This window comes from Amblyomma maculatum, chromosome 7, assembly GCF_055883805.1.
Source record: "Amblyomma maculatum isolate TAMU_Amacu chromosome 7, ASM5588380v1, whole genome shotgun sequence".
Lineage (NCBI taxonomy): Eukaryota > Metazoa > Arthropoda > Arachnida > Ixodida > Ixodidae > Amblyomma > Amblyomma maculatum.
In genome coordinates, this window is record NC_139350.1 from 72,695,611 (window position 1) to 72,708,137 (window position 12,527).

At 45.1% G+C, this 12,527-nt stretch overlaps 1 protein-coding gene across 1 annotated transcript in view; it reads left to right on the plus strand.

Annotated features, from left to right (window-relative positions):
- The first annotated feature begins 1,167 nt into the window (after positions 1 to 1,167).
- LOC146183625 (cytochrome P450 4V2-like) overlaps positions 1,168 to 12,527 on the plus strand; it is a 35,703-nt gene continuing 24,343 nt past the window's right edge. The window contains exons 1-3 of the mRNA XM_084608731.1: positions 1,168 to 1,675; positions 8,413 to 8,522; positions 12,168 to 12,256. Of these exons, the coding sequence (XP_084464857.1) occupies positions 1,426 to 1,675; positions 8,413 to 8,522; positions 12,168 to 12,256 (449 nt within the window). The 5' untranslated portion in view covers positions 1,168 to 1,425. The remainder of the gene's footprint in view (positions 1,676 to 8,412; positions 8,523 to 12,167; positions 12,257 to 12,527) is intronic.

Genomic DNA, 12,527 nt, shown 5'->3' on the forward strand with positions numbered 1-12,527 from the left:
CTGATACTAGGCGCTATGCTTTTTTATGATTTTTTTTTTATTGCCGTAAGAGCTGACTTCTTTCTTGCGTAGGGCAAAAAAAATCGCAGATGCCGCAGTTTACCATCAGTCATGCTGTGGATTGCAGCTTATTTAGGAATAAGGCAGTTTTCATTTTGAGTCTTGTAATATGTTTGGTAACAATGCCATAACCATATATTTAGCGTGCCTCGCATTTATAAAAGCGAGGAAAAATATAATAGAACAAAACGCCATAAGTAACGGCTCAACGTATATAATGCTTTTTATTTTTCTAGACAGCGTTTTGTTACTACTTCATTTAAAATTTACCCGCTTTGAGCACAAGTGGAGTTTTTTTTTCCCCCAATGAGACTGTTTATGAGCGCAGCCTATAAAAGAACTTTGTTTCAAACAGCGCTTATCTGGAGTTCGCCTGCCCGCAAAAAGCAACATGTTTCAAAGCAATGAACGCAAACGCCTGTGCAGGCCTTGTGCCGCAACAAAGGAGCTGGGAGAGTCAAATACACCGTCAAACTGTAAGCTATTTACACCTTGCGCAATCCTTTCTTGTCACATTTTCACGCGCGTCTCCAACTGTCCATTTCATCTTGTAGGTCTAAGCCTTAGAAATACAAATTATGTTGACATAGCGCCTGCCTTTCCTCTGGTAGCGTTGAACGAGGTGCGAAGGCAACACTCCACTTGTAGCCGGAGAGATAACTGCATACGCAAATAACGCAGAGCATTAACTTTTCTATGTACGGAAGTAATGAACAGGAGCTAAAAAAAAAACCCAAAGACAAATTCGAAGACAGCTCCTACAGCACGTGTCGTTTGTCCTTCAACAAGCTTGTTACGGAAGTTCGGTGGCCTGGGTACGTGCTGCTCTTCTGAACAAAGGGCCCGCTGTAAGGGTGTCTGTCATCGCGATTTCGGTGCAGTCACCTATGTACGAGATAACGACAAGGGCTCCCTTTGTGACAAAAGGAAGCCGAAACAAAAAAGTGACGGCAAGGTCACGAGTTGTCAGCCAAAACGTGATCGTCATCTGCAGGCCACGGTCATCAACGCCGACGCAGTGACTGCTCATATAAAGTCCCAGCGCGCACCGCGTCTCAGCCAAACGTTGCGAATAGAACAGGCACGTGTAAACCAGTAGAGGTAGTATTCCTGTAAGAGGACAACCTATATTAACCCGGCGAGTTAGGAAATCTTGTTATTCCGATCGCATTGACGCAGCCAGCTGTAAGAATTTGATAGCGTGGGGTCTTGCAGGTCCTTTCAATAACGGAGACTGTTTGGCCGACTTCACGAAACACACATGATGATTTTACAGCTGGAGTCTAAGCAGGGTTTCATTAGCCAGATAGATCAAGAGGTTTAGCGTCGGAAATACTCTCGTGACCACTCTGTAAAGGAAACGAGATGGCTGTTCAATGGAACTCGCACGATGTCGTCGCAACTGCTCACCTGGATGCCTTGGTCGTGAAAGCAGCAGCGTGGCTGCTTGGAATTCTCGTGTGCTACGTTAGTCTCATGACCAGCGCACATTGGTTAAGGATATGGGTCGCCCTTAGATCTCTACCAGGGCCTTGGGATGGCATTCCTTTCTGGTTCTCAGCGGTCGCTTACTGGAAGAAGAGCCGACAGTTTAGCCCTAAGGACGCCGCCGTTGGTAAGTTCTGAAAAAATTGTTCACTGAAGCGATTTAGCACCAAAAAATCGCTGGCTGATTAAGCTCGCTGAACTTTTTGGTGCACAGTCGCTTGCTTCGATCATTTTTTTTTTTTTACATGCGTAAAGTTATGTGAAGTGTTTGTTCTTTTTTGGTGAGCATGAAATGGCATTTTATGCCTTTCGAGTGGTAAAGGGATTTCTTGGTACTATAGGGGACCGAGGTGTTCAGGATGGGACTTTGCCGGCTGGAGCAGACGAGACTGCATCGCTTTTTCTTCTAGTGATTGCTCACCTCGTTCGTGATCAAAAAGGAGGGTATGAGCGTTGCAACTCACATGCAAGTGTACCAGCTTGCGTATAAGAGCAAATACCGCATTTCGCGCGAGTTGCTCTTCGCCCTGCAGCTTCCGCCAGGTGCCGCTACGTGGTATCTCCCGGGACCATACAAATTGGATGTGTCACCTTTAAAAAGAAATGTCTTACTTTTCGTATGAAACATGGCACTCACTACCACTAGCTTTCTCCGAGCGTATCTCCTGGGCTTAAATGTGCCGCTATCAATGCAGATAACGGTTCCCAAGGGGACACGTACCATTCTCCCATTCCGCAGAAACAATGTTTGTTTGTTTGTTTGGAACCAGACTGTAAAACGAGAGACGCTGCTAAAAAAAAAAAAAAAAAAAAAAGCTTGCTCAAAAGCATACCGCACCGGCTCGGCGAAACGCATCGCAAATGTCGTGTCAGTTTAGCGCAGCAGCACGTGCAGCCAATGCTTTCAGCGAATACCCACCTAGCGACATCTAGCGGTAAATTCCTCGGTGAATAGCAACTCGCGCGAAGGTGCCAGTGAGTCCACGTTCGCATGCAATTTAGAGCTTGCATACTTCTCCTTAAGCTCTAACGAGGTGAACCACAATAGATAGCGCAGCAAAGCAGCTTTCTCACCTCCAAATGATAGAGCCCCATCCTGGACATCTTTTTTCCCCGATAATACACGAACGTTAGGCGAAGCCAAACTTACAACCATCCATGCAGCTTCCTAAACCTGCTTACTTACCGGGTAATACTTCTCAGAAGAACGGAAATCTGAGCTAGTTGGTGCATTGCAAGATCAAAAAACAGCGCGGCTACTTGGGACAAACAGAGAGGAGAATAACGGACAAGCGCTGGCTTGTCCGTTATTCTCCTCTCTGTTTGTCCCAAGTAGCCGCGCTGTTTTTTGATCTTACTTCTCAGACTGTTGCTCGGACAGCGAGGTTTGTCACGTATTGGGCCGCGATTGCTTCACCCGCTGAACTGCCAGCAGCAGCTGCGTCTGGGCCGGATTTACCTGTACATGAAAGCAGCTAAAGCTATCCCTTCCAGCAAAAAAAAAAAAAAAAAAAAAACATTTATTTGCTTCGAAGCTCCAGATTTTTACAGACTTTTTGACTTCTCGTCTAGAAGTTTTGCGCTGACATTGCTCCCGCCTCCAATTGGAAATCAGTACGGGCCTTTCCTGATATTTGACAATTGTCTACGCTTGCCTAATTAGTGCTGTGAATGCTGGGACAGGGGATGATCGCAGGTTTCAGCACCAGACCAAGAATAAATTATCTGCTTATGAGGATTCAGAAATCAGCATAGCTTTTCATTCTATCAATCTAGCTCCGCTTAGGTGGATGTTGTTCGCTATCGCTGAATTATTGTTTTCGTGATCAAAAGTACTTTCAAGGTTGCGTTAGAAAATGAAGTAACAGTGTTACCAGCAAATCTAATTAACTTTCGTCTTAGCACTCACTTAAGGCCATATTTTGCCTCATCGCGTGTGATGAAAAGTTGTAGCGCTAGTGCCTTCTTCTCCCTTGTACGAGCTATACAGAGTTCTTCAAGAGGAAATGAAACTTCTGAAACCTCCTAATTCTTGCTCGAATTTTTTCGAGTTCTCAGAAGAAAAAAGGATGACTTTAGACAGCGGCTCGCTTGTTTTTACCACCGCTCCAAAAGTTGCTTTTATCACGTTTTGAAGTACTTTTTTTTAACAAGAACTCACAATCATCAGTAAAAGACAGAAAAAAAATTACAGCTGTTGCTGCTTCTCTGGTGGCGATAGAGCCAGAACTGGTCAGAGTTAGCGCCGTTGGTGTCGTCGACCAAACAAAGCCTTGAATAAGAATGCAGTCGTTGAGTAAATTTTTAGCTTAGATCCCTACCATTCATTGCTGCCTGCATATCAATTTATAGATTCGCCGATACTTTTTGCTCATTCGAATATTTGCAGTTACTCGGTACTTCATTAATGTTTTTCACAACAATCCTCAGCGGAGTCCACACGTCACAATTGCTACCGCAAGTCAATGGAGAAAGATAACACATGACGGTTGCCGCCATAACGTGAATGGCAGCGATAACTTGAGAGGCACGCAGCGCTCAATGCTGGCACCTGCGTCTTTTCCACCAAATTGTGGCGGCAAGTATATTTTGAGGTTGGGGGCTGTGGAGCCGTACCGCGCGTTTGCGCCCCACCGTTCAGAATGCAATCCTCTTTTATTTTTATTTTTTTTATTTCACACGGCGCACGTTAGCAGCACTGGCCTGCTCGCTAACCTGCAGCGTGGCGAGCACGATGCTGTCCTACGGCTGCATCCATAACCGCTATAGCACTGACATTTGCCTGACGAAACACTCTCGCAAGCGATGACGCGAATTTCAGTGCAAGCTGGTTTCAAGACATGAGATTCAGTGGTGTCAACGTCGAACAATATCCCTATGATCGATTCAAAGCGTGTTTCCGAGTAGTACATTTCGATCTTGCTTCCGCATGTATTTCCACGATATGCTGGATCTGCTCGGTCTCGCGCTCCCGTTCGCGTTTCCGCGCCAGTTATTAAGCTTGTGAGCCCACAGGCTGAGCTGCCCGAGAAAGCCAGGAAAAGAGCCCATTCGTTCGTTAACCGGCTATGCACCTTTAATGCATCCCGTCATAGTATCGAAATTTTTACTCGGAAGTGGCGAAAGGAAAAAGGTTTTGCACGCACATGCCTCGTTCCGAACAGTCTTCGTCACGCCGTCACATGGAAGTTATTCTGCCACCGTTAAGAGTGCAAACGTGACTGACGCGTGTGGGCGGAAGAGGACACCAAGAATTAACGTCTTGTACTGCAAGTTTACCAGCTAGGCTTCTCCTAGAGCAGGTCTGCGAGGACAACATATATGTCTGGAAGTAACAACGCATGCAGTTATAATTGGCCAGTTGAGCAGCAATTAGGTGTTTTGAATAGGTGACCTATCTGATATTTTTCGGCAAGAAATTGAGTCGGTAATGCGCGGGATGGTGCACATGTATCTTTAGGAGAAATATAGATCGACTTGAGAGCTGCAGTTACCCTTGCCAAGCAAAGGTCGAGATAGCCGTTTCGCTCAATTTTGCCCTTGCCTAGAGTGCTAGGCATTCGTATACGCATTGGTGGTAATCTCGTTTTAATGCCCTGGATAGGCCATGAGGCGTTACTAAAAGCTGTTGTGCTCAGCGTCCCGGCACTTTGTAAGAATAATCGCGCGAATTCACTTGCAGAATTTGGTTGTGTTCGGCTTCTGCCAAAATGTATTCAATTTCGATACCTGTCCAAATGCCTATCAACGCTTGCGTGGACGATATATGGAGTATAATACGGAACACAGAGGATAGGGGAAATGTGGGAAATGCAAAAGAGCGTTAAATCGACATCAATATTCAAAATTACGGCGCCAGTAGTGAGCGCCACGTCCTTCATCTGAACCTCACAGCCGCTGGGAAGATGGCAACGACAGTATAGTGACAGGGGCTTTTGCAATTAGAGGCCCTCTAGCGAGGCCAAACGTAGCGTTTCAGACATACTAAGCCTCCAGAAACACATTGCTGGTATACCTTCTTTATCAGCCTCATCGATTATAAATCGGGTGAAAGAAGACACTGCGGCAGGTTGCAATGCTTGTAGGAACATTGCGACAATGAGAGAAACCCTAACACAGACGACAAACAGCCATCACTGGTGTCGTGTGTGATTGACCTGTGCAATGCCACAGATTACATCATGCTGTGACGTGTGTACAAATTTCGCTCGGGATTGGCTCCAGGCAAAGAACACCGGGAAGCAAAGAACACCAATGCCACTAAGTCACTGCAGCGGGTCACACTGGCTCGCGAAGCGTGCCTGCTGTCAATATTTTCAGATTATGTTTTGATATACCCAGCGAGGGGGAATCGAGGTTCCCGACATAAACCTCCTCAAACTCTCATTTATTTTAGGTCTCACGGCGAGAGTACAAATAATACGGCGCGACGAACGAAGACAAAGAAGCCACACAAACGACAGGACTAGCGTCTCACAAACTATGATAGGTTCATCGCGGAAACTTCGAAATTATTTGTGAATCAAAATACACTATCCCAAACTAGAGTTATACGGCGAGAGCACATCCCGTCGATAAGCAACGCTGGTGTAGACAAAGCGTTTACTTGACGTTTGGAAGAGATAGCTTCCCCTTATCCGCTTATGGACCACAAAACAACACAACAGAAATATCTCACGAGGAGAGAATCTGTCGCAGGAATGTCACACACCGGTGGAATGCTGGAGATAAACATCAGGAAAGCGGAAATATCGCAACGAGGTCACGGGCTATCAATTTTTTTCACTGCGGAATCGGCTCACTTGGGATGGTTTTCTTGTTACCTCTTTATCAAGCTTGGAAATTTCTAGATGCTTCGCTGTGATTTCAGCACCGTTGCCGGTAGCTTTTCACTTGCGTGGCATGCGTCTACTTGCGTGAAATTAGCAGTCTGCCGCCTGCATAACAACCTGAAACGGGCAGGGGATCCTGGGCAGCATGGCGGGCCCGACTCGGCCCTTATAGTAAAGCATTAATTTAGATTTAGCAGGCTTGGGCCGGACTCAGGCTTTGAGCATCAGATCTGGGCCCGGCCCTCGCCTCGAAAGAATTGGCAGTGCAGTGATTCAGCAAAAAAAAAAAAATTAATATGGTAAAATGAACACGCTTCTCAACACGGGGGCATGAGCTACTGCAGCACCTTTTCTCTGAACCACGAAATTCATCCCTGCTGGCGCTTTTCGATCTACTTTATAATCAATTACGTTTCAGGTAAGAAATGATCACGCGGCTAATTTTTCATTCATCAACCCTGTATGTTTAATAAAACAATACATGCCCAATGATTTCCTTCGTTTTGAGGCATGTTGGCTTCCTCCATATGCAATCGTCCTTGCAAGCAAACAGCAACCTAGATTTGGCGATTTAAGTTCGAAAGCGGCTAACGTTTATTAAAAGAAGTTCTCTAAAGTCATATGTCATACGGTGCACTCATGTCTGGTCTTGCAACGTAAACTGATAAATCTAGAAAATGTGATAAGGTGTTTGTGCACGATAGTTCGCTGTCTATGACCCTCTACTATAGTGCCCAACCGCAGTGCTCTTTGTTCTTTTTGCCTTTTCTTCAGTTCATCCGTGCGGAGTGTCTTGTGGAAATCGCCTTTCAGGAGCAAAGCATTTACTGTCTTTTTAGAGCGTATGTATTGAAAGTCATTCACATTTTAGTGATGGCTTGCAAAAGAAAATCGCGACCGTAACCATGACACTCACTTTGCCAGTATGCTCACAAGTCACAACTGATCTACGCCAAAAAAATGGTAGTGGGGCTACCAGAAGTCAGGCTTTATTTATTAAAGAGCTACCTAAGTTGAGAAACCTGCCTAAATGTTTCGGGAACCAATTAACGGTTCATTCTATTCAATATGATATTTTTACTCTGATCAAGAAAGCCAAGTGAACCGGCTTTTTTCCTCTGATTCATGACTGAACTTCAGCCCTAGGTCTGTCCTTCTCGATCACATTTCATAAGAGCAACCATTACTGACGGGAGAATAATATGGAGGAAGAAGAAACCGCGACCGACTCGAAAAGAACGCGTGAGAGGAGGGCCAATTCCTTTCGAGCAAAACTAAACTTGCCCTTTCTGCGGTCGCCCTAAGAGATGCCCCTGTCTGTTACTGAAGCAACTTCGATATTCTGATGCTGGAACCATAGCGCTGACCTCTTGGCCATGTTGGCCAGTATGCCTCAAGAGAAGGAACGGGCCGCAACTACTTTCCGGCTGCTGGCGCGCGTGTACTTGCAGTCAGTGCGCAGCTGTCACCTAAACGAGTATTTGATGCGTAGCAAGAAACCGGCCGCTAGCGGAAGCGTCTTGAAGCTATAGCCGCCAGTCGTCTTTGACGGGTCACTGGAAACGAGGAGAAGGCGAAAACTTTACGCGCCACCCAGCTATCGACAGGATGCGAGTGGGACGCACAAGCTAAACTCAGGCACAACAGAAAGTGTGCAAACAGAACGCATTGTAGCTCTTACATGAAAGCCACGCAACAAAATCACACAGCTCGGAAGCTTCTATTTGGCAAGTGCTTCGAGGGTCGATCGCCACAACGTAGAGTATACGCTTACAGAAGCGTGTCATGTGTCTTGAGCAGTTTCAATCTCTCATTGCACTGGCGGACGCGTTCGGCCAGTGTGAGTGTGTAGCCAATTCAGAACAGAGTGAGCAGTAAGCGTTTCCTTGTCATCCGTAGCTATTCCATTGCAGGAACAGCGAGGAACCGGCATTCTTCTGGACAACCTCCTTCTTTCTTTTCGGTCACGTTGCCCAAAACCTTCTTTCTTTTACAAGCGTTTGCATCATTGCGGCTTCCTCCACTCTTTCAGGATTATTCAGCGTCATACGGGAGTTGTGCGATACCTACAAAGGAAAAACTTTCAAAGCTTACATCGGAATGACACCCATCGTGGTTCTGCATACTCCTGAAGCAGTTGAGGTGAGTGAAATAAAACAAATGAACACTAGACGCAACTGGCAACAAAACATGTTGAATGTATTTTACGCGCTATTACGGAGGTGGCTTGAAAATTATGTAACCCAGCATAAACATACTAAGTTCAATACTTTTTCTATTATATATTCCCGTCAACGTCTACGCCATCACGTGCGCGTTCTTCAGGCTTTCTAAAAATGGCCTTATAGAATTGTGAGCTCCAGCATGTCAATGTTTATCTCACGAACTCGAGCCTTTAAAAAACAATGAATACTGTAGCTTCGATCTCGGTCATATTTCTACAAGACTGGTGAATAAAAACAACTTTATTTATTCCTCCAGCTTTTTTTTCTTTTTTATTTTTTGAAACTGTATTTTCATGAAAACTAATTGAGTCTGAGCGCTCGCTATAAGAAATGATGTTTTCGCTCATGTGTTTCTGAAGCCTCAAAGAAATCACCGGTTCAAAGAAGAAACTACAATAGCAAATAACATGTCTATCAACAAGGGTAAGAAGTTGGGCTTGTTGATAACGATTCATAGTGGATGCTAAACCTCAATAGACGAGCACACTGAGGAAAGATCACACACGACAAGCGCTTACTAGCAACAAACGCGCTTTATTCAACGCTGAGAATAAATAAGGGTCGGTGAAAGGCACAAAAAGAGAAAAACGTCAACAAACAAAAGAAAAGGGTGTTCGTCTTCAGGTTCGCCTGCGTTTGTCTAGAATGACAACTAATAACATATTATGCTTAAGAACTATGCTCAGCTGATAGTCTTTTGTAAGACCAAATTTCCATAGATTTACTTTTCTCTACGTGGTTAGAAAAAAATCTAGAGGGCACTTTGGATCACTAAAGTGCGATGAGGCGAGACCATTATAGCGCGGTGGATCATAGCCCTCCACCACGGCACCTCTATCTCCCTCTCTTCTTTCACTCCCACCTTCCTTTCTTTTTTTTCAAAAGCGTAGCTTTTTGGGCTTGTTGGTGCATGAACATAGCGATATTGTAGCGCAAAACAGACAAGACGGCGTGGTACATGTGTCCCCGGAGAATTGTGACAGATACTGCGCTTTCCTATCCTGTAAATCAATTTGAAATGCCACTGATGCCTAATGTACTAACGCCTTCCAGACACCTTGGTCTGCTTCTGTTTGCTGTGTGGTGCGGCGTTCGAGGAAGCATCAAATGAAAGGCGCTGCACGGACGCCTGGATAGGACGCCCAGAGGGGTCAGCTTGGTGACGCCATGACCTGTGACGGTAAATTGCGCGTCCCTTGTCGAACGCAATCAGCATTTCATTGAACGCATCAAAGTTCACCGGCGTTCTATAATTCTTCTACGGGAAAGGAAAGGCGCAGTATCTGTCACTCGCGGAATCCCGCTGTCATCCTTATGGTAGACAAGGGGAATTATGCAGAGCGTTTCACGATCATTTTGCGTGCACCACCCCCCGAATCGTGAAATACTCTTCTAAATCCGCGGGTGGAATTTAGGCATGCAGAAGAAGATGTACGATCGGTCAGGGACAACTTCTTTGAAAGTGTAACATTTCTCAGAGATGTTCTCTTTAGTCAGCCTGAGCAGCCTCAGTGGATGGATGTGATCGAAGGATGGATGAAAATGAAAAAGTTTTTATACATCGCTTAAGCCTAGGTAGACAAGTGATTTTTATTTATGTATGTACTTTGTTGACCGTCAAAAAAGAAATCAAAATACGGGGCGTGGCGCAGTGGTAAAGCGCTCGGCGGGGGATATAAGGGAGGAGGTTCGATTACTTGTGGAGACAAGTTTTAATAAGGCGAAAGCCTTTAATGGCTCATGCTGTCATGGACGAAGTGTGTCCCGCTTTTGCGGCGGCTCTGATTGGCCGAGGCGGGACGACGTCATAGAGTTCTCAACCAATCAGTGATCACCACCACACTGTGAGTGAATGCGTTGCCTTATGTGGCCATATGTAAAAAAAAAAGACCAATTACTAATATTATACGAAATAATTACTAATTGATGACTAATTAGGTATTTTTTAATTATCTAATTAGGGATTGATTGAATTATTCGCACATTTAATGAGTCTCTATCTAATAAATTCCTACTAAATAATTAACGACTAATTAGGGTCAGCTGCGTAGCAGAATGCGGCACTCAGGATTTCGCCTTTCACTACTGTAGTCGCTTAAGTCCCCCGTAATTTTATTAATGTATTTTTAACTCTCGCTCTCGAAAGCGTGACACTCTCTGCTGACATGCAGGCTCTGCGGACAGCTCCTGCTGACAACGATGAGAGCTTAAAGACTTTCGCCTTAATCTCGTGAAATGGCTTCTCTCACCGGACATGGTACGTGTGTGATGTGGAAGTTTTAGTGATTAGAAAAGCTTGACATAAACTTCGAATATCAACACGTGATGTCTGAGAATTCTATGTTAAAGTTGTGTTGCAAAAATATATGGTCTAAGATTTCTTTTTCTTTTTGCCGATGGTGTAAAGGGCACTGCACTTACAAAGAAGCTGAATTGTATAAGTGTGCGAGTGCCAAAATAAAGGAGGGTTCAGAGACAGTGTAAGGAGCAAACCTAGTTTTAGTTCGGCGATTTGCTGTCTGATTGTCTGAATGGTTAAGAGAACGCAAAAACCAGTAAGGACTAATTCAACCAGGATTTTATATTTTGACCACATACGTGACAGGATCGACACTCTTTTCTCCTCTTAAAATTTTGCTGCTCTTGGCTACAGATAAGATTTATTAAGGCAACGCATTTAATGCTTAATGCGTCGACAGAAAGAATTGTTATCAGAGGTGCCACGCTTTCGAGAGCGAGGGAATAAATTAATAAACCTTGTCTCCACCGGGAATCAAAGGTCCATCCCTTGGATCCCCACCGAGCGCTTTACCAACTGCGTCATGCTCCTCATCATGAAACGCTCTTCATAACTTCACTTGTTACCGTGAGAATGATAGCGGGATTCCGTGAGTGACAGATACTGCACCTTTCATTTACTGTAAACGAATTATAGAACGCCGGTGAACTTTGATGCGTTCAATGAAATGCTGGTTATGTTCGACGAGTTGCGCGCGCTGTGCCGTTACGACAAGTCATGACGTCATCAGGCGATTCATGCATATACGAAGCTGACCGAGCCGGGCGTCCGATTCAGGCGTCCGTGCGGCGCCTCTCATTTGGCGCTTCCTCGAACACCGCACCACACAGCGAACAGAAGCAGAACCAGCTGTCTAGGAGGCGTTAGTACAACAGGCATCAGCGGCGTTCGGAATTGATTTACAGGATACAAAAGGCGCAGTTATCTGTCACAATTTTCCGGTGACACATGTACCACGCCGTAAAGGAAGGGAGGAAGGTGGGAGTGAAATACGAGAGAGAGAGATAAAGGTGCCGTAGTGGAGGGCTACGATCCACCGCGCTATAATGGCTTTTGCCTCATCCCACTTTAGGGGTCCAAAGTGCCCTCTATTATTTTTAAGCACCAGGCAGCGTTACTTGGAGATTTCGTTAATAAAGACAAGACTGCTTAACTGGAATCAAAGAAGCAGAAGCATTAACCAGAAAGAAAAATAATGATTTGACAAAACACTGTTCCAGATTTTTTTTTCCCCCAGTATTAAATGAGATGCATTATTTGCAGCCACTTCTTTCTAGTAAGGACAACCTTGCAAAGCCACCCATGTACGACTTCATCGCTGCTTGGCTGGGGCCCAACAACCTTCTCACCAGGTTAGTAACGCGCAGCATTATCTGTACGTTTGTTTTGTCTCTAATAAGCTGCTGACAATCCATTCAAGCACTGCGTAAAGCAAGCTGTCTTTCCACGCGCAAACATCACAAGCGTCGAATTTAAATTTACATACTGAGAAACTGACAGCACGAAGCCACGTAACGGTTCGAAGATGCGAGTGACGCTCAGGAAACTATTTCAAAATCTGTAAGGTTTGGTTTGGTTTATGGGGGTTTATGCCCCTAAAGCGACCCAGGCGATGAAAGATGC